The sequence below is a fragment of the Leptinotarsa decemlineata genome, unplaced genomic scaffold (genome assembly GCF_025532065.1).
Source record: "Leptinotarsa decemlineata unplaced genomic scaffold, Ldec_3_MD MMD2_tig00026328_RagTag_RagTag, whole genome shotgun sequence".
Taxonomy (NCBI): domain Eukaryota; kingdom Metazoa; phylum Arthropoda; class Insecta; order Coleoptera; family Chrysomelidae; genus Leptinotarsa; species Leptinotarsa decemlineata.
In genome coordinates, this window is record NW_027412688.1 from 19,677,629 (window position 1) to 19,701,366 (window position 23,738).

General features: G+C 33.0%; 2 protein-coding genes across 4 annotated transcripts in view; both read right to left on the reverse strand.

Annotated features, from left to right (window-relative positions):
* The window catches only part of LOC111515562 (organic cation transporter protein-like), a 244,514-nt gene that overhangs the window by 49,186 nt on the left and 171,590 nt on the right, over nt 1-23,738 (reverse strand). For all 3 annotated transcript variants that reach the window (XM_074182795.1, XM_074182794.1, XM_074182793.1), the window contains exon 4: nt 2,218-2,452. In XM_074182795.1, coding sequence (XP_074038896.1) covers nt 2,218-2,452 — 235 coding nt within the window. The remainder of the gene's footprint in view (nt 1-2,217; nt 2,453-23,738) is intronic.
* On the reverse strand, nt 18,905-23,182 carry Coq7 (ubiquinone biosynthesis protein COQ7, mitochondrial). The gene is made up of 2 exons (XM_074182097.1): nt 22,654-23,182; nt 18,905-19,272 (listed from the first exon to the last, which is right to left on the reverse strand). The coding sequence occupies exons 1-2, from the start codon at nt 22,940-22,942 to the stop codon at nt 18,989-18,991; spliced, it is 573 nt and encodes a 190-aa protein (XP_074038198.1). The 5' UTR covers nt 22,943-23,182; the 3' UTR covers nt 18,905-18,988.

Below are 23,738 nucleotides of genomic sequence, written 5' to 3' on the forward strand. Positions count from 1 at the left end.
ATTTAAATCCATTAGAATATAGTGCTAAAGAAACAAATTTATATTTGAATAAATTTATGAAATATTTAAAGTTTCATAACGATTTGAACGACGGGTTGATAAATATCGAAAATTGGTCTTGTAAGCTATTAAATCACGATTAACAAAAGGATGGTTTCAGTTGTGGTCCCTTCATTTTATGTTTTTTCGACAATATAGTCAACGAATGATCACTTCAAAATAACATAGACATAATAAAATATAGAAATAACATAAAAAATGTTATTATTAGGTCGTCCGACGACATGTCTAAAAAATGTATAAATTGTAATAGAACATGCCACAAATCTTGCATTCCAGTACAAAAAACAGAATCAGATATTACTGGATTGATTTGCGAATTATGTTGCTTGTATTGAATATATTACAAATAGAATTGTTGATATCTCGACATTCCTGAAAAGGTATTTCCAAGGAAAAATTTATTTCATTTTTCCACGTCCTGACGGGGCTCTGGAAAAATCCGCTTACTGTATAGTTGAGTTTTTTTGTGAAATTTCCAAGGATATTTTTTGTTTCTTGGCATAGCCTTCAGTTTTCGAGTGCTTATAGTACGAGGATATACTTAATTTTCCTGTCGATATGCCGACAGGGGTCCAAAAGGATTGGATAACGGAATTATTCGTTATTTTTTATGGTCTTTCCAATAGTATTTTTTGTTTCGTGGAAACGCTTTCAGTTTTCGAGTAATTATAGTACGAGGATATATTTCATTTTTCTATCGATTTACCGACAGGGGTCCAAAAGGATTGGATAACGGAATTATTCGTTATTTTTTATGGTCTTTTCAATAGTATTTTTTGTTTCGTGGCAACGCTTTCAGTTTTCGAGTAATTATAGTACGAGGATATATTTCATTTTTCTATCGATTTACCGACGGGGGTCCAAAAGGATTGGATAACGGAATTATTCGTTCTTTTTTTTGGTCTTGCCAATAATATTTTTTGTTTTGTGGCAACGCTTTCAGTTTTCTAGTAATTACAGTACGAGGATATATTTAATTTTTCTATCGATAGCTCAATAGTTTTTGAAACTCGAAATATTTCGAGAATCTCACTTGAAATGTTGTCGGACATAGTTTTTTTCTTCGCTTATTACGGCCAAACAAATTGATTTGACCCGGTATATATGATTTCCCATATGTCTCCTTTCCTACGAAGCCTACTTATTTTTGGCACTCGGAATATTTCGGGTACTTGGCTTGAAGTTTTGTCAGACACTATTTTTCTCTTCGCTTATTACGGCCAAACAAATTGATTTGACTCTGTATATATGACTTTCTATATATCTTCTTTCCTACGAAGCCTACTAATTTTTGGCACTCGAAATATTTCGGATACTTTGCTTGAATTTTTTTCAGACATTATTTTTTCCTCGCCTATTACGGCCAAACAAATAAATGCATAAGAACTTTTTTATTAATAAAACAAACAAATTATTTAGACCCTGTATATAATTTCATCTGTATGTCTTTATTTTTGTGAATTTCAAAAATTTTTGGTACTCGAAATATTTCTGATAGTGAAGTGATGATCGCGTCGAGAAATTATTTTTCCTCGCCTATTGCGGTCAAACAAATTGTTTTGACCCGGTATATATATATATAATCTTTTGTATGTCTTCCTTTTTGTGAAATATAAGAATTTTTGACATTCGAAATATTCTGGGTAGATTACTGGATCAATTGTAGTTAGAGTATGACTTTATGTTGAGCATTGTATAGAACAAACACATGATGTTCCCGTAGGATAATGTTACACACCGCTCGCGTTTGCTCCTCTATCCCTCATAAAATATTCCCTACGTCAGAAAGTGTGGCCAGAAAACTGTGGCTAACTTCACATTAATTTCATTTATTCCGATCAGCTATTTTAGTAACGCCATCATCAATAGAAATTCGAGCCTATTAAGAGTTTGAAGTCCAGTTTCTAAGTAAAGTGTTGTTGTTTCTAACCCTAATACTCAATTATCGGATTGTCTTTTAAACTTATCGTCTATCTTGAGCACTTGGTTTATTCCAAAGCAGGTAGTATCGAATTTCAACTTATAGCCTATAAAACCTTAGCGTCAAGAATTTTTTGAGGCGATAAAACTGAATCATTAACTTCTCATCAGGTCTACTGCTAAAGTATCCAAAATATAGACAGGATAATACAATAACAATGTCAACATACATACGTATCATATTCGTAACTGGTACAATCTGGTGAACATTGGATAGTCCCATTCTCTGCACAGCGAAATTCCTGCTGTGGTGCAAGAAAAATTATGCTCAGTTGATGGAATCCGACCGGAAATTTACATAAAAATATCATAAGACATACACCCATGTGCCATCTGCCAAAAATTCCGATGCATTTTTGAACAACATCTACGGGAAGATCCGCTTGGTTATTTCCTCTTCTTTTTCTTACTAGAAACGAAAAACAATTGAAAATATAATGAATGAACAACTTTACTTTAATTAGCTACTCATTATCGATGGAGTTTCCTTCAACAGCTTTTTTCTTTCCCAATTTGTATTTGAGAGTTCTGAATCGTAGATATAGTAGTTTGATATCTAATATAAGAAGACACTAATATTTTGTTAAATTTGGTAGGTATCAAATATACGGAAGCGCAAAATCATATTTTTATAATTTGTTTCTTAGAAATTATGACTCTAAAACCGGAAATTCTAAGATTAAAGTCGTAATTTCGAGTTCAGAATCGAAATTTCGACTTTAATTTTGAGTTGAAAGTCTTAATTCTGAAATCAAAGTCGAAATTGCGGGTTTCAAAGTCATAATTTCTAAAAAACAAATTATAGAAATATGTGATCCTTCTGCACTTTCGGAAAAATCAGATGGACCGGAAGTCATATATACTCTGTTTTGTAATGGTAAACATACATAAATGTTCATTATGAATGCAAAACGCTAACAAAGTGCTACAATAGATTTCCGTGATTTAATTATGATATGCCACAGCTGATATAAGCAAACAACATTTCAATTTAAAATGTTCACATAATGATAATTAGACGTCTTTATTTAAAAAGATATTAGGTATAAACATGAAATAGGGTGTCACCATCGGATAAATTCAATGAATCTTCGTCGAATGTTATGATTGAAGGTTCTACAATTTCTCTAACGGAATGTTTCAATTTCCTCATGTAAATTTGTTTGCTACCCGTTCGTGATACAAAAATAGGGTGGGCCCGGTGAAGTACCTATTATGAAGCGAAGTCATAAAATTTTGTTTGAACACTCTCTTATCGTTTCGCATTTATAATGAGCTTTCATTACTTTTTACTGTGAGAAAACAGAAAATGGTACTCATATGAATATCATTCATATATATCATACAAGAAGACGGAATATGTTTACTTCGAGTGTAAGTCAAAGGTACCTTGAATATATAAAATATCATTTATCAATAAAATCAAATCGGAAACACTTTTCGGTAATGTAATATCTGCTGAGAGAACAACTAGGGCACTTCATTTGTTACCTCATGCCGTAGTCGTACACGAAACGTCGGGTATAAAAACCTACAGACCACGGCCAACATACCCAGAAAATAGCTCTGACATATGTAATGCTCAATTCTCTATTATTTTAGGCTTTTCAGATACGAATATGAATCTTGTGAATGGTAAAAAAGAGAGTCAGTTGAATTGTAACGAAGTTAACTGTTTTTTGTTGGTATTTACTGATACCAAAAATCGACTTTACAACCTCAATATTCACTGTCACCTCACATACAGGGTGTAACATAAGTATGTTGAAATATTCAAGTGACGTATTCCTGAGACAATTTTAAGAAAAAAAGTCTTTATGAACTTGTGTCCGAAAATGCTTCGTTTCGGAGATACGGGGTGTTGAAATTGAATTTTTTTGTTCGCTTTTTGAAAATAACTCTTACAGAAAATAAGTTACCTATTTGCACGAAATTCGGTACCCGGGGTTTTTTTGACGTAGAAATCATAATTTCGTATTAATTTTCATGTAACATCTAGAGGGCGCTGCGTACGCTGTCATTATTTATTTCAGATTGCCCTAACTTTTTTGACAGTGAACTTTTGGTACTTTTCATGAAAAAACCTAATTCCCACACCTTTTCCAAGTAAAAAAGAAGTACCTCCTCAACAACGCTGGAGGTGATCGTTTTCGAGATATTTACAATTTTCTATATCGATGCATATTACTTTATAGCCAAAATTGATTTCAATAATTTTTGTCACTCACCGCTTGCAAATTAAGTTAATTAAATGGAGTAGGCTATGAAAGTTTGTTTATAAAAATAGAAGTTCGCTGTCACATTTTTAACTATTAATTGTTTATAAAAGTATCTAAAGTGATTTTTTGGTACCATGCCCGACTTTACGAATGCTGAAATGGCTGATATGATTTTTGCATACGGCTTGGCTGACGGAAATTCAAGCGAGGCCGGACGCGTCTATCAGGAAAGGTATCCCCAACGCGTGACTCCTTGTGCAGCGACATTTGCGAATCTTTTCAGGCGACTTTCCGAATCTGGAAGCTTTGAAACAAATTCTGCTGTAGGACGGCCACGGACTACAAGAACTGTAGAATTGGAGGAGGCGGTTCTCGAAGAAATCAGTGAACATCCAGAGACAAGTACAAGAAAGATTAGTCAAACTTCAAATGTGAGTCACATAACAGTTTAAAGAGTTTTAAAGGAATAGCAATTATATCCTTATCATATTCAGCGTGTCCAGGCACTTACGCTACGTGATTTTCAATCACGTATCGAATTTAGTCAATGGCTTCAAAGAAAAGTCGAACAATATCCGCAAATTTTATCGAAAATCCACTTCACAGATAAGGCTAATTTTTCAAAAAATGGTATCATGAACTTCCATAACAACCACATCTGGGCGGAAGATAACTCACATGCGATAACGCAAACTCATTTAAAAGACAAATTATCTTTTAATGTATGGGTAGGCATAATTGGGAATTATTTAATTGGATCCTATTTTCTCACCTTACGTTTGAATGGAGATGCTTATCTACATCTTTTGGAACACGAGCTTCCCCAACTTATGGAAGATGTTCCCATTGGTCTCCGAAATCACTCTTGGGTTATGCAAGTTAAGTAACTTTGAAGTCGAAAACCGTTTTTAAAAACAATTTATTTTATTCAAAATTACAATATAAATTTCTAGAGAACTTCTCACATCGAGATCTGCAAAATGAATGAGTAAAAAGTTACGATGAGAATCGTTTCTGGATCCGGGGTGGGAATCTGCAAGCACTGCATTTCCTTGGATAGTCTGCAAAATCTCTTCACATAACTCCTCCCTCCTCAGGAGAAAACAATACGGATAAAGGGTTGTTTTCTTTAGGGTCCTTCTGTCGGTTGGTATTGCGATGGCCATTTTTCTTTTTCATCCAAAACCAAAGTATGGCGAATCCGGTAAGGAGTAGAACGCATATAGTTACACCGGGTATATTCCAAATTGCTGGGTGTATTAATTGGTTAAGGTATGGCGTTTGGAGTAGCTTGGCTTCTGTTTGAAGTTCTCGTATGGATTGGAAATTGATTGACTTCAGTATCAATGGCTTATTTTCGTGTTGGTCACCATTAGATTTGGAAACCATATTCCATCTCAGTTTGGGAAGAATAAGTGGGTTTCCCAAAATAGTTTCTTCTTCGTTTTTATAGGTGAAGTTTTTCACAACAACACTGCAACCTTCTGGAATTTTCAGAAGAGTATTTGTTTCGATTCTGTGTACACTTCTTTTCTCGCAATCCGCTTGGGCTATAACGGATTCACTGGATGGCAGGATTAGGAGAAATCGGTCATTGATTTCTTCTATTATGGGGTGATTCAGAATGGCTTCATTCGTCAGGCAATTGGGTTTTTTGTCCTTCATCAGAGCAATAATACAGGTGTCGATTATAGTTTCGTCATGATGTTGGCACAGGAACACACCATCTATTTGAGGGCATGGTTTATCTTCAAACTGGTGATATTCGGTACCGAGTATGAGGAAAGGTTTATAGGGGGTGATGATTGTATTTTGGTATGGTAAACTAATAAGATTATAGGTTCGGAAGTCGTCTTCTAGGCAAATTGGTATATGTATTGCAAAAATAATTTTGTATTTCTCAATTTTTACTTGAGTTCCTGCCAGCTGGTAATAAAGGTATGCATTTTGAGTTTTGAGGATCTTTTTATGACCATAGATATTGGCCATGTGTTCGATAGCACTTACTAAATCGTTAAGTGGAATTACTGAAGGATGGAGATAACCTAAGTTGGCAAACATGATTGCATTTTCTAAATTGTCAAGAAATGTTATCAAACTTTGGCAATTTTCTATTATTTGGCTAAAGGCCCCCAAGGATGCAAAATAAGAATATAGATTATTAGTTCGGTTATTGAGCTCTTCTCTTAGTTGGTTAAGTTCATCTCTCAATAAGATTTGATTATCGTGAAGTTCGGTTATGGTTTCATTGTAGTTTTTGATCAGTTTTTGATTAAGAGAAGTCTGTAGTTTAATTTGATGATTGAGAGAATTTTGATTTTCAAATAGTGTTTCAATTTGTGAATCGTATTTAATTTCGTCATCATGATCTAACGTTCCAAAAAGCCATTTACTTGCTATGCCTAGACCATTAATTAGTCCGCGTTTTTTGCGATTACTTGAAATTATATTACTCAATTTAGTTTTTGTAGTGGTTAGGAAATATTTAGCTTGATTAAACGAATCATTCAGAATGATCTGGTCCTTTTCCAATTCAGTTTTATTATTGATCGATATTATTAGTCTCTCGTAGAAAAATTCAATATTTCTGAGTTGCATTTTTAAGAGAGGGGTTTCAATATAATGTAAAAATGTATGTTTTGTTTGAATGATTCTTGATTTTCCGAGTTCTAATGGTAAGAGTGGAGTGTCGAGTTGTTGAATTTCAATTTCTTGGCTGGTTATTACCTGGGTCATCATGAGAAGTCGAAGGGATACTATTAGGATCGGTGTGGTCCGTTCTGTCATCCTGTAAAGAACGTCGAGAGTGAATAGGTGGTTTTCTTATTTTCGATTTATGAATTATTGCTCCTGTTGTTGTTTTAATTTTGAGTCCTAAGTCTTTAGAAACTCGTTTTTTAATGTGTCTAGGTTTGGCTTTGTTACGAGTAGCTTCGCGATTTTGCACAAATACATCTTGATTTTCTGTGAACTCTACAGGGTCTTCGCGAGTCTCGTTTCTTTTATTGATGACACGTTCTTTATTATTTTGACAACGTTTCTGGATGTTCTCGTAAAGGGTAACCAACCTACTTTTCCTGTCATTTATGAAGTTATTGATTATGTGTTCGTCCGTTAAGTCAAAAGGGTCTAGTGATTTTGTATTACCCAAGACTACATCGTAAGGGGAGTATTTTGTCACGGAATGGATTGACGAATTGTACCCTATAATCGCTAGTTGGACTAGTTGTTTTATGGGTGTGTTGGGATGTTGTAGTTTCAGGACGCGAGTATTTTCAAGAAGAGATAGGTGAAATCTTTCAACGGGGCTATTACTGTTCGAATTGCGTGGGGTAGTAACATGAAGTTGAATTTTGTGAAGTTTGCAAAATTCCATAAAGAGTTCTGATTTGAATTCGGTTCCACTATCACAAGTAATGGAACATGGTACGCCAAAATGAGTGATGAAAAGGTATAGTTCTTCTATTACGTTCACGGTGTTGACGCTATTTAAGATGTATGCTTGTCCGTACTTAGAGAAGGAATCGAAGATTGTTAGAAATTTCGTCTGTAGAATCTGAAATACATCAATATGTATCATTTCGAAAGGTTTAGTGGGTGTGAGAGTGATGGAGTATTTTATTTTCGGAGGGTGTCTATCATATTTGGCTTGTTGGCAGATATCACAAGCATTTATATACCGGATGATATCCGTTTTCATATTCGGCCAATAATATTTATTTCTTAATGCTTGGAATGTTTCGTTTATGCCGCGGTGGCAAGATTTACTCTCATGGTGGTATTTCAAATTTCTTTTTATCTCATCTGAGTTTGTTAGATCTTTGACGAATTTCTTTGAAATAACCAAATGATAGGAATGATTTTTAAATGTATTTTGAAGTGTTCTTACAAGCGTTGGAATAAAATGTTCGATTGATTCTTTGACATAAATACAGAATAATTTTTTCGGGTCAATATAATTTTTGAAGGTGTCAATAATTTCTTTCTCGAGGTTTTTGGTGAAGTTTAATGTCAATCGAGATTTTGAAATGAAAGGTTTGCTTTTTATCATAAAGAAAGCTTTAGAATCGATCTTTCTTATTATTATTTGATTATTATATGAATTTGTGACACTTTCAGTATACGGTATTTCAAGAACAGGATTCTCTGCATTTGAATGGACCGTTTCGTCAGTGGTAACCTCCTGCTCAACGGGGTTTCCGGGATCTCTTGTATTTCTTCGTTGTTGGGTCTCTCGTCTAAGGGTTGACTATTAGTATTGTTCTCGATTGGTGGTGGAATTTCATTCGGGTCTATCCCTAATAAAGCATCCCGTATATAATTTTCAATTTCTTCATCGATGTCACCTGGATTGCAAATAATGGATTCGTTCTCAATAGCATTTATTTCAACACGTGAAAGAGCATCAGCATTTGTGTTTTGTTTGCCACTTTTATAATGGATGTCATAATCGTACTCTTCCAACTTGAGCCTCCAGCGAATAAGTTTTGAATTAGGATCTTTAAGACTAAACAACCATTTGAGTGGTTTATGGTCGCTTATAATATTGAATTTCCTTCCAAATAGGTATGGGCGGAAGTATTTCGCAGCCCAAACAATAGCTAAAAGTTCCTTTTCAATTGTGCTGTAATTTATCTCAGATGGGTTGAGTGTTCTTGAGGCGTAAGCTATTGGTAGGTCGTTTCCGATTTTTCCTTGGCTTAAGACTGCTCCAATTGCGAAGTTTGATGCGTCGGTCGTAAGATTAAATGGTTTGGAAAAATCTGGGTATTGAAGTATTGGGTCATTAGTCAAGATATTTTTGCAAAGTTCGAAAGTTTCCAAAAATTCAGGATTGTGTTCGATTTTTTCACCTTTTTTCAAACATTTTGTGAATGGTTTAGTGATTTTGGCAAAGTTTTTGATAAATCTCCTGTAGTAGCCTAAAAGTCCGAGAAAGGATTTAATTTCTTTTGCAGTTTTTGGCAAGGGGAATTTTTTTATGGCTTCTATTTTCTTCGCATTCGGTTTTATTCCATTTGGAGTGATTACATGTCCAAGGAATTCCACATCCTTGCGGAGAAATTCAGATTTATCGAGCTGAATCTTCAGTTTGGTTTCTCTGAGACGTTGGAATACTAGTTTGAGGTTTGCGATATGTTCTTCGAGGCTGGAACTGAAAATAATAATGTCGTCCATGTAAACTAAGCAGACTTTTCCTTGAAGATTTCTTAGGACGTCATCCATCACACGTTGAAATGTAGATGGGGCGTTCCTCAAACCAAAAGGCATGCGCAGATACTCGTAGTGACCTTGCTCAACGCTGAAAGCAGTTTTCGAAACTGAGTTGGGGTCCATTTCAATCTGGTGGAAGCCAGAGGCCAAATCTAGTGTGGAAAAATATTGGCAACGTCCAAGTTTGTCCAGAATGTCGTTAATGTTAGGTAAGGGATACCGGTCTTCAATAGTTTTTTCATTCACTTTCCTGTAGTCTACCACAATTCGCCACTTTTGTTTACCACTTGCGTCTGTCTTCTTCGGGACTACCCGAATTGGACTACTCCATGGGCTTTGACTGGGTCGTATTATTCCGTCTTCTAGCATTCTTGAAATTTGCTTCTGCACCTCTTCTTTATGAATAAAGGGGTACCGATATGATTTCGAATGGACCGGGACTTCGTCCGTTGTTTTAATTGCATGTTTAACTTGATTTGTAAAGGAAAGTTTCTCATTGCTTTTATGAAAAATATCAGTGTATTCTTTACATAGCTTAATAATTGCTTGTTTTTTCTTCTAAATTCAAGTGATCGACCCTAATTAGATGTTCTATATTTTGTTTTAAAGTGATTTTTGAATTTTCAGGCAAAAAATTTTCAACGTGAAAAAATTCAAATTTTTCTTTGAGACACCCTGTTAAAGGAATTACTTCAATAGGTGTTTTTATTGCTACGGTAACTCGTGTATCAGTGTTGTTTATAATTTCTGTCTTTGCAAATCCGTGTTTCGCTGTAGATAAGGTTTCCGGTAAATAAAGAGTGTCAAGTTTCATCTCGGGTATAATGACATCGCCCTCATAGAAATTAACAGGAATTTTAATAGCCGCGATTTCATGTGAATCCACTGAGATTGTGAAATGTTGTCTATTCAACTTATAAAAAATTGGAATGCATAGATTTTCATTAATAAGTCGGTTTCTTTTAAAATCAATAGAAAATTTTAAATTTCGAATATCGTTAAGGCCAAGTAACCCATCAAATTGATTATGAAATTGAAATAATATGAAATTTATTTTATCGGAAGATTTAAATTCAGGAAAGGCCGGTATTTCGGCTCTAAATAAGGATTCTTTCTCGCCGATAGCTGTTTTGATTTTCGTTGGATTTTGGTATATAAATTCTGGAAAATATTTTTCTGCAATGGCTGGATTTAATATGGAGTTCATACTACCGGTGTCTATTAGTAATTTGATAGGCGGATTTTTAATTTCAATGAACGGTAGGTCGGTTGAGTGGGCATCCGAGAAAATCTCGTTTATACAGGGGGATCGGTTTGAGATGTTGACCAAAAATTTTCATCCGGTTTCGGTGAGAGGGTTCAGTATCTTTTTCTTCGATATTATCGTAGTGTGTTGGGTATTCGTAATCATAGCATTCGGTATTACCGAAGTATATATTTTCGTTTTGGGCAATTTGATTAGTTTCGTCAAAATAGTCATCATTTTCGGGTGAGGTTTCTTTACTGTCAATTTGGTAAAGTTCTTCAGATTGGAAATTTTGAGGACCCGTGGGTCTAAATTGATTAAATTTGGGAATATTGGAAGTTTTATATGTATTCCTTGAAGTTGTTGACATTGGTTCTGGATTATAATTCGGAACGTGTCCGGTGGGCTTAAATACATTTCTGGGGGGACCGAATACTTGTCTATTTGTCGGATACTTTGTGACAGTGGGTTTAGGTTGGATCGGTATGGGTTTACTAGGAAATCTGTTTGGGTTATTTTGAAAATTCTGAAAACTAGGTGGAATTTGGTGGTTAGGGACTGTCTGCGTGTATCGCTGTATTGGGGGTTTGATTGATTCGATTGGAATGTTCGAGAATATTGCTGTGTATTGGAAATGGGGTTTTGCAAATAGGTTGTTTGCTGTCTAGGACGATCTGGGGTATTTTTCGGTAAATTGTTTTGGTTACTGAGTTGTCTAAAATTATTTTGTGCATAGAAAAAGTTTTCTTCTTCTATCATATAACTAATAGCAGTTTCAATACTGTCCGGATTTTTAAATCTAACTGTTTGTTGTAAGGGAGCCGGGAGATTTCTTATAAGAGTTCTCAATGACATAACTTGATATTGTCGCCTATAAATAATTTTTGTTGCTTCATCCATTTCTTGAATACTATAAGAATTTATTCTTTGAATCAAATGACTACGAAGAACTTGTAGTCTTTTTGCAAAATCTAATGGTTGTTCGTTTTTGAAAGGTCTGGCTACAAGAAGGTCTTGTTCTAAACACTCCAAACTTCTCTTATCTCCAAAACATTGAATGAGCGCCTCTTTAATTAAGGCCCAGTTATTTAACTCTATTCTACTTCCTACTAAGAGATTGGCTCTACCAATTAATTTTGATTGAATGACCTTCAGTAAATATTGCTTGAAAATAGGATCTGTTGAATTTGAATAAGTAGAATTTAGAAAATCGCAATTTGAAATGAACTGACTTAATCCGTTTTGATTGCCATCGTATGGCGTAATCATATCTACATATAATCTAAGCATACTAACGTTAATTTGTTCTGTGTTTCCGTTAGGCATTGTTTCTTCTAAAACCACAGTAGTATTAAAGTTATTTATTAAATTTTCAATTTCTGAATCGAGATTCATCAAAATTTTACGTTATTATTCAATGTAATATCCTATTCAGGATTGGATTTGAGAATTAAGAAAAAATACTTATATATGTTTGCCTAAATCTAATGTTTTCCTATTCAGGGAAAAAAAAGGAACTCGGTACTTACTTGTACTTCAGAGCTGCTTTTTGATGTGATTCTTCTGCTTCCTCGTGTGAACTCCAGAGGTAGGTAGTAAACGCCAAAGAGTTGAAACTCACGTTCAATTTTCGGAATCGGACCCGATGCCGTGAACTTCGCGAAAACGAACTGCGAAATAATCCTACAGCGACTGCGCCAGTTAAGTAACTTTGAAGTCGAAAACCGTTTTTAAAAACAATTTATTTTATTCAAAATTACAATATAAATTTCTAGAGAACTTCTCACATCGAGATCTGCAAAATGAATGAGTAAAAAGTTACGATGAGAATCGTTTCTGGATCCGGGGTGGGAATCTGCAAGCACTGCATTTCCTTGGATAGTCTGCAAAATCTCTTCACATAACTTGCACGATGGAGCTCCTGCTCATTTTAGTGTGATAGCAAGAAATTTTTTAGACGTAGCATATCCCCAACGATGGATAGGAAGAGAAGGCACTGAGCATTGGCCCCCGAGGTCACCGGACCTCAATCCGGTCGATTTTTTATTTTGGGGACACTTGAAATCACTAGTTTATGCTAGCTCCATTGAAAACGATAAGAAACACTCCGGGCATTTTTCAACGGGTACGGAATTCTTTGATGAGAAGAACAGAAGCTTGTATTACTGTTGGGGGTCGTCACTTTGAACAGTTGTTGTAATAGTTGTTTCGTTCAATTTTTATATGTTTATTTTCCTAATAAATAACATAGTACTTCTCCGAATTGTTTTTTTTAGAAACTCCGAAATGTAGCACTTTCTAATTGAATTATGACAATTTTTTAAAATTTGGATTGAATAAGCAGTTCGATGATGCTCAGTTTAGAAGAAGTCTGTACGGGTATACTGCGCATAAAGTTTGATGGAAATAACTTAAATTGCAAAAAAACTTATGACAAAAACCTACCATGGTTTGAAAATTTTCAACAATTTATTTCGAAAACGAACCATTCTTCGTTAAACATTTTATAGGAAAAAGTTGTTCATTTTGACGAGATCCACCACATACTTAGTTTTTGTTATGTTCTCAGCAACTTCACTTAGCGCCCTAGTAGCTGAGTAATATGCATCGATATATAGAAAATTGTAAATATCTTAAAAACGATCACCCCAGCGTTGTTGAGGAGGTGAACCTTTTTTACTTGGAAAAGGTGTGGGAATTAGGTTTTTTCATGAAAAGTACCAAAAGTTTACTGTCAAAAAAGTTAGGGTAATTTTTAATAAATAATGACAGCGTACGCAGCGCCCTCTAGATGTTACATGAATATTAATACGAAATTATGATTTCCCACACCAAAAATACCCCGGGTACCGAATTTCGTGCAAATAACTTATTTTTTGCAAGAGTTATTTTCAAAAAGCGAACAAAAACATTCAATTTCAACACCCCGTATCTCTGAAACGAAGCATTTTCGGACACAAGTTCATATAGACTTTTTTTCTTAAAATTGTCTCAGGAATACGTCACTTGAATATTTTAACGTACTTATGTTACACCCTGTATAGCAAAGTCATATCTGTTTTCGGAGGTCACAAAGTTTTATATTAATCTAGACACACTCTCCAGACTATGAAGATCAACATACCTATCAAAAGTTTTTGTGGAGGTCATTTTGACCCTTTTACAGAATTTTTTTAGTTTGGCCATCTATCAATGGCACTAATGTCTCATTTATATATGTATGTCAATTCAGCCCTGTTACATCAAAAAACTTCAGAGCAGTGTTATTTCTAGCGTTACTCCAGTAACAAAATCTTACTTTGTGACGTGTAAAATTACCAAGTTAAGTTTTTATCCATCTTGTAACATGAAAACTAACAATTGACGTATCATAATAGAAATCATTACAATGAACCTTTTTCCTGAAGTACGAAAAATCACTCACTATCAGCGCTAGTAGTTCGGTTGGGACAAACACTGCTTATTCCTCATATTAACATATGGTAAAGTACAATTAAAAAAGAATGTTTTTAACAGAAGAAAATATTTTTGGAGCAAAACTAAAATTTGCAACTGTAAAGGATTGCAATGTTGTAACATTAAAATGTTGGCTTGCATGCCGTAATTTAAAAGTAACTGGAAAAAAAGAGAATCAATAGACAGGTTACTATACAGACTATATCTAGTAAACGAGTAACGGTAGATTCAAACTGTAATAAAAGAAATTTAAAATAATTATGAATTTTAGATTTATTTCCGAGTGAAATATGAATCAAATATAGATGATAATGAAATAAATTTGATTAAATACAATGAATATAATTTAATAAACGATTGAGGTTATATCTCATTCTAATCAATGGTAATTGACTATGAAAAATGTACTATTCATTTCATGTTTAGAGCATACATATGAATATTTATTTATTTTTTGCACTGTTAAATCCACACTCCTCGAAGCATGTATCCATTTCTTACATCTAACCTCATTTTTATGAGGTTTTATAAATGATATAAAAAACACGTTTTCTTCCGGATATCGATTATCCGACGTACAATTCGCAAAACAGCAATATTTTGTTGGCATTATACTAACACAAAATAATTTTTTATATCAGATTCATATTTTTTAATAATAAATTAATATTACGTAAATAACTATGTGGATAGTTTATTTTTTGTCCCTACTACTAATGCTGCCTCTCGTGACACGTTTGCTGTACTATTCTCAGGAAAAAGGCTCATTTAGTTGTTGTTATCTGTGCCTCAGAGTAATAATGAGACATAGAGTTGCCATGCCTATATCAATACAATACATGTATTTTGAAACGGGTTTCGTATTGTCCTTTTCTGCACAACTTATGGTCGAGGGGGGTGGCAGGTAATAAGGGTTATGTAGAGTTCTTTTAAATTTGAAGTAAGTTGGACCATAAAACAGTGGCGGTTGGTTTAGTTGATAATCGGAGGGATACTATATATTTATAAAATAAATCATTTCAGGTGAAAATAATAATTTTAAAAGTAATTAACTTTGCTTCATATAATCAGATGAAGAAATTTGTGTTTTATTCACAGATTTGATGAACAAGCGGTACAGTTTGTGAGGTCCGATATAAAGAATTTTCGATTAGAAATCATGAATATTTATAATTACGATTGATACAATTAAGGTTTGATATTATTATGTGAATTCATTCAAAATTGGTATCTAGGGGTATTTGTGGACCGACATTATGTTTTTTTTTCAATAATTCATGCTGACGAATTCTATAATTACGAAAAAGCATTAATGTAAATGAAAAAAAAAACATAATGTCGGTCAACAAATACCCCTAGATACAAATTTTGAAGATATGTTTTTCATATGTGTGCCATAGGTCATATTCATTCTGTGATCAACAGATTGAAAAGCTTTCTACTCAGTGTTCAGTTTGTATACTATACTATAACAATTTTCAATTGAAGGTGATTCATTAGCAACGTCGCACTTGAAGTGACCAACGGATAATCCTTATACCAACTCTGCAGAGGAGTACCAAAATAATATTTTTATTTATTCAAACACATAGGTAATTACGTAAAAATTGTTATAGTAGGTGGCGCTACCTGGTGTCAATGGTAAAACTGATAACATTTTCTTATTTATTATGCCTAATACAGTACTTCAAAAAAACATGAAAATTTATACATAGTTATTCTTGTGCAACCGGTGTTGTTATTGCTCACTTAACGACTAACTTACGTCACACAAAGAATATAATTTCAGTTTTGGTTTTTCTTTCTTTGCAAGAGGCCCTCGCGTTGCATACAAACAATATTCAATAAGAAATGACGGTTGTCAATTTTTTAACCTCTTATATATATATATATATATATATATATATATATATATATATATATATATATATATATATATATATATATATATATATTCCTAATGATAAAAAGTAATAAACGCTTATTATGAATGCAAAACGCTGACAGTGTGCTCAAGTGAAATTTTATATCACTATACCGGGTCCACCCTATTTTTGTATAGCAAACGGACTGAAAACAATGTTTTATAAGCGTTCGAGTCGTTTTACACCTCTAGTGACGTGCGTTTGGGTATTTAATAAAAAATACTCAATAACGATTTTCATTTATTCAAACACAATTGGTATTATTACTTATAACATTTTAATTTGAAATATTTACAAGATAATAATTTGGTGTGCTTATTTAAGGAGATATTAGGTGTGAGCAAAAATTATGGTGTGTTATCTATCAGATAAGTAATGCATCGTCGAATATCATGATTGAAGGTCTACAATTTCTTCAACTAAACGGTCCAATTTCCATATGTTGTCCTCTACGTTTCAAACATGTTGAATACATTTTCGCCATTTGTGGGAGTCGACATTTTTTAAGGACTCCGTGAAGATTATTTTGACGTCTTTCATTTTGAAAGTCGTGTTTTTTTACAATGAAACCCTTCACTTGAGCCCAAACGATATCAATGGTATTGAGTTTGCAATGATAAGGGGGCAGATTAGCATAATATAATAAAATAACAAACATTTCACTTCTGTGCCATCTTTTCGACTATATATTCCATGAAATTATCTTTATTTGAACACACTATAGACAAAAAATGTTTAAAAAAATATTTTCATTAATTGGTATGTTTTTTTGTTGAAGCCACTTGATGATATCCACTTTTCTCCACGCATTAGTTACTATTCATTCAACTTTTCTGGAATGATAACTTACATCATCGATCAGAATCAGAGTTAGGTAGAATGAGGTTTAACATTTGCTCAAAATATTCTTCAAAAACGTCTCCTTTCATGTCTTCATGGTAATGATCAGAATGTTTCGACTCCAACATCAACAAACCACCCTCGACAAAACCATCAACATTTACAATCTATCGCTTTCCCTTTTCAGAAGGCGACTTCAATGTGATAGACCAGGCTTCTAAAAATTTCGTTTCGTCCAGATAACAAATTTTTCTATTCTCTATCAAAACACTTTCATCTGCCTTAGGTGATGTCTCCTCTGTTTCATTTTCCCAGATGCAATTTAATTATCCTAAAGTTTCCCAAAATGTCTTTCTGCCTATCATTGGAGATATATTTTGGTCTTTTTTCAAGGCTTCCATTATTTTGTCGAGGGTTGGTATTTCTTTCTCAAAATAATCTTTTCATTAACAGAAAAAGCATATATGCTCATTCTTTTTACTGGAGAGAAAACTGAAGTAGACGTTTTAATTCACACACTGAGTATAATAATAATAATAGTAACCTTTATTAACCATATGTGTATGAAATCTAACAACAAAGTAATAGTATGGTTAAAAGGAGCCCGATCAGTCAAGACTGGTCTTCTTTGGGAACCTGGGATACAAAATAAAAAAAAACACTAAGATTACAGAATAAAGATTTGAAAAGTCACAAAGATAAGTAGTTATATAATTATCATTGAAAATAGAGAAGGGATTTAAGAAAGACATATTAACTAAAATTTATGGTGATTACATGAACTTATATAATCAAACATTGCTCTTCAAAAAGTTTTTTCTGTAGGTGTTACCGAAACCTGAACACTGACATTGTTTTTAGATTTTCAGGGAGTAGGTTATATGCTTTGATCAGATTTTTAAATAACAATACTAAATCTTTTTTATTAATTCATATTCTTCAGTACCTATTTAAAGCACTCTTAGATCAGATCGAATCATGACGTTTCATCTTCTCCAGCAAAAATTGAAAATATCTCAGCCTGACTTAATCAAGTAAGCTGTGTAAGTAATGATAGGAAGTATTGAAAATTTCAATAGAAAATTCAAAGTAAAAACAATTTTGAGTGTTTAATTAAAACAATTATATCAATTATAAATACAAGTGTTCCATATTTTTGTTATTTACCATATACAAAGAAATCAAACTTGAATTTTATTCCATTTGGACATATTCACAATCATGCCACAAGACAAACCAAATTTTTGTCACAAATTAAGATACAAACAAATTTTGGAAAAAAGTCGATATATCATGATGGGATCATTATATATAATTCAATTCCAGAAAAAATAAAGAAGTATTATTCCATTACAAAATTCAAATATCAATTGAAAAAAAATGTAATTAGTGGAATTTCATAGTTTGCATTTTATTTCTATTACAAGTTTTCAACATATACTTTCTGTAACCAATTTCATAATTTGACTGCATTTAATTGGTATTTTTTTTCCTAGATATAATATGTGTTCATTGTAAAGTATGTTATTTCATTATACTTTGTAGTTAGTTATAGTCCCTAATTATAAGCGTTCATTGTTTCATGGGACAATAAACCGAATTGAATGAAAAAAAAAACTACAGAACCGTTTTAGATTTGTTGTATCATTTCATACGACATTGAATGTTCAAAATAAAAAACAACATTTTCACTTTTTAATGAACTCAATTATGTACGCCTATGGAACAGCAACTTGAAAATGATTTATCGGTCCGCTGCTTAAGGAAATATACAACAAATGAAAAGATGCATAATTTTTTTCAAAAAATCTAAAATATCCTCCATCGAGAGAATAAAATGTTGACTGTGTGACAAAAAAAATCCAAATAAAAAACTAAACTTCACAATAGAATAGAATGGATAAACTTGTATCAACAGAGAAATTGGTATTAGAACACTAGAACAACGTCAACTTTCAATATATTTTATTTACTAATATATTTAACAAAATTTTTTCTAACAGAATTAAAGCTTTACAATTAGCGAGTTTTCATTTCACAACAATTTAAATAACTTTGGAAATTTCAATAGCAACTTTGCAACCTGTTTTAATAACAGTTGTGAGGGCCTCATAAAATGGGGTCTGTTTAGTGCCTTGGTCAATGCCTGTATCATGGTGTTCCTGTTCCTCATCTCGAAATTTTGTGATTACCTCCATTAGTTCTTTATTACAGTCAGGATTTTCTAATAAAGTTCTTAATTGGTCATTATAATGGTCAACTATCACAGTTTCAACCGCCACTGTACATGCCATAGCAGCTTTGTCCCCAAGAAGGGCTGTGCCAGCTCCTAAAAAGAATTGGAAATATAAAATAGTCCACTCAGGTTCTTGTACAAAAAATACATACATAACAAATTTTCATGTAAAACCTATTCATTCCCTTATTTTAGGGACGATTGAAGTTGAATAAGTTGATAAGATTTGTAGTGCAGCAATAATACATTTTTAGGAAAAATTTATATATTTTTTAAACTGTCATCAATTGAAAGATTACTAATATAAAAAACTGTAGAAATAAAACATTAAAGGGTGACTCATAAAGTTGATTATCAGGCCATAAAATAGAAAATAAATTTGAACATGACCATTTATTCCAGAGTAACATTTAGAAAATTAGTGAAAACTAAATTAGTCATGGTTATTTTGGAAAAATACTTTACATTTTCCCAAGTATAGGGTTTACATGAAGAAATGTGGGACATCAAAGTTTTTTGAGCTTCTTAAAGTTTTAAGACGCAGAAACACTCACTGGAAATATTAGAGGGTAATATCAATGACAATACACTACAATGCATGGTTCATAATGAGATATAAGTATTGCTTCCATTCTAGGAATTATCAGAGCTGTAATCAAAAAATCTGATTATGAAATTTTTGGAAGTTTCAAGAATTTCAGCGTGAATGGAATTTTCCAAATTAAGGCAAAATATTCAATGAAAAAATTACTACAAAGAATATTTTGAATTTCCAAGAAGTTTATGAGTGGTCCAAGTTGCATGATAACCTGTATAAAATCATATAAATATTTTGATAACCTATTGAAAATAGGTTTAGGTTAGGTTTAATGGTGCAAACTATGAACAGATTTCAAATTTCTCTACAAATAAGATAGAAACACCCAAAACATAATTTAAAAATTTATTATTTTTGCCTCAAAAGAATCTCCAGATCCAAAAGAGTTGAAAATTGACTTTCTGATACTGTGAAAGTTCTCCTTTGCTATAATTGAACCAATTCTGTATTTCGTCCTCCACATTAAAGGACATATCATAAACAGTTTATTTATACTTACTAACATGATGTATCCTCATTTCAAAATTCACTTAAAATAAACAATTTCAGTGGAACTAACAGGCTTCTTTGTCAATATACTTCATAAATTATTTTGTTCAGGACCATGTACTTAATTTTCGGGCAATCTTCTGGCTGTCAAATTTTGAAACAACGTACTATAATGTTCATGGGGCAAGATGCCATAGATGGTTTGAATTATGTGCTTTAGCCTGAGTGACTTCTGTTTATCTGTCTGTTTAAAATCTGTTTTTTCGTTAATCAGATGTCGCCTCCATACGAACGACAACTCTCAGAAGTTGAAAACTTGTGCGAGCTAAGGACTAACGAGGTCTTACCTTTTAACGTGTGGTTCCTAACACGGTCTATTTTTCACATCACTGACTGTAAATACTCAGAGTTGAAACGTAAATATTTACACAATAATTAAAACTATATTGGGTGCCACATGCGGACAATAGACTCCATTTATGGTCCCTGAACTATCAGTGAGGGTTCCAAAATCATTGGATCAAAACCAGATCAGAAAACATACAAGGAACAAAACTTTATAAAAAAATTACCTGAGAAAACTAAGCACTGTCCGTTTACAGGCCTAAGAAGAGGACAATAGGGCTGCATAACAAAGATCTTATATATGCAACCAATGTAACGAAGTGACAGAGACAACTCGTCATATCTTATTCGAATGTGAGGTATTGTATCATAGGAGGCAAGTAATTTATGAATAATCGAAACTAGAACCAGAAACATATGACAAATTTCCAACAAAATGCTGTACAAAACTAGTACTGAGAAGATTTGTATGAAAGTGGTTGACAATGTTTCATGTTGAATTTAATTAGTTCAGACTTCCATTGTCTAATATGATTCTATGATTTGAAATCTATGAAAGAACAAATAAAATTAGAATGAATAGCTAAATATTGATTATGTTAACCAATAAAATGTGAAATGAAAATACAATAAAACAAATAAAATAATCATGAATACAAAATGAAAATGACCAGAGTAAAAAAGGTAACTGAAAAATAAAAAAAAAAAAAACAAATAATAAAAACGAAATTTGAAACCACAACGTTTTGATTGTTGGAATTCATAATCGTCTTCGGGTGATGACTCTGTAATCATTTTCTTTGCGTATCTTGATTATTTCATTTGTGTCATTGTATTTTTATTTCACGTTTTATTGGTGAATATAATTGGTATTTTAGCTATTCATTCTAATTTTATTTGTTCTTTCATAGATTTTGAATAATAGTAGAATCATATTAGACAATGGAAGGAAAACATAATAATGCATTTAGGATACAGATGTAGTGTTCTCTGGATGGAGACTTGGAAGAAATGGACAAGTCAGATGGCTCGATAGAAAAACAGTCCAAAAATTTGTTGAGGTGACATTGATTAATGAGCAGAATTTTAAGAAACAGTGACTTATGGAAATTAATATTAGAAAACATTCAGTAACAAAATGTTTCAGTGATAATTTAAGTTTTATATCAATGAATTTCTAATTGACATATATATTTGTAGAGATAATGCAAAACCCACATCCTGAAATAACCTCAAACAAAAAATGTGTCCACCCCAATGTTAAAAAACATAAATGAATCATTTGTTGACAGAATCGGAATTGAACTTAAGGAAAAAGATAATTTCCAAATCAGCAGAAAGGATTTGCTTTATCGGATAGTGCCTCACCATGCACTCCAAGCATGAGAACAGACAAGAAGGTTCACTGAAGAGGTGTGTTATAGGTATGCTGGATAACTTGATTTATCCTTTGATATTAACAATATACATGATTTCATCACAGTTACTTGAGGGGTTGAAAAACCAGAAAACTCATAAGACCAGAAATATGTCTGGATATTTTTCAAACAGTTCAATAGTCATTTAGAAACATGGTTCTTTCATTATAATGAAGGATACTGGAACAGTCTGAACAACTTACTAAACTAAATGAATGTGGTTTTTATTGATATGTGAAATTTTTGCAGCTCTGGAGCAGTCTAACATTCACCTCCTCCAAGTCACCTGAAATCACTGCAGTGAATGGGGAATACATTCCTGCTCTAAAACGATGGGCGTTCTCTGATTCATGATTCATTAGATGGTGATCTCGCTCATCCTTGCATAAGTGTAAACTATTGAAGATTGTCGTTTTTTTAGAGTGACAATTAACCCAATGATGGACGAAATTAATTAATTTAATTTTTGATGTGAGTATTAATTTTAAATGCAGGTTAAAATTAGCAAAATGTTAACAATTATAGAGATAAACTCTGATAACAAATCTAGGTTTAGTTGGAACATATATTAAAAATATTTCCAATGAGGTTTTATCCCATAGCAACTGGTATTCAAAAGCATACCCAACATAAATCCAGCTACATTCCAAATAGGTGTCATAACAGTGGGCCTCACTCTATGTTTTCGTATAAGATCCTCGAAAGTAGCTCTGTGGTGTTTCTCTTGGTCCCACATGTGTTTTATTAAGGGAGCCTTCGAAGTAGTTCCAAGCACGGCCATTTGGCCCGCATAAATCCGGTCGGCGCCCAATTCTCCAGCATGATCGACTCTTATTATTTGGTTCAAAGTTGCATCAGATTTAGTCCGAACATTTTTGATATTGAATATATTTTTTCTGGATGCACTAAACATTGGCTAGGACTTGTGTAGTAGTTGGATAAATAATGGTGAATTTATACACACTCAATTAGTGTTTCGAACGTGATATATTATGCAGATAAGTTTTAGGATTTAGTTATTGTCTCCCAACAATCTGTAATGTACAAACATAACCAGAGTCTACGATAAGCTCGAAATAATAAACATAAAACTTAACCTGAAAATAGAAAATTATTACGAATCAGTGTTGCCAACTGGATGAACTATAAAGTCGCTACACATGAACCAAAATTCCGCTACACTGCTTTATACTCCGCTACGCTTGTATATCTGACGAAATAAGTTCGCGCATGCGCCCTATCCGAAATTGAATACCACAGAACTTACAGTTTGTGTACCGTTTAGATACCACAAAACTGAACTGTCACTAATGTTAGGAATCAGGATCATGCTAATTTTCAACCGCGCAACTCAGTAGATGGTACTTATTTTCTAAATTTACAGCAGTTAAGTTTTGAAAGTTGTCGTTTCGACCAAATATTTCTTAGCTTGTAATAATGATTTTGAAAAGTAAAAAGAAATATCAATTTGTTCACGTACGTATAGTCATACTGAGCTCTTGAACGATCATTCGCGACAGGTCTACTCTATCCTTTCAAGTTGGAATCAGACAACCGATGTTGAGAAAAAGTTTGTTTTCGAAACTTTTGAATTTTTTTTTTAACATGCCCCGTTCCCGTTAATTTCAACTGCGGAAGCTCTTTCGCTCGAGCTACAATCAGATGAACTATCTTCCATTTCCACTGAAATTTGTTCCACATAATTCATA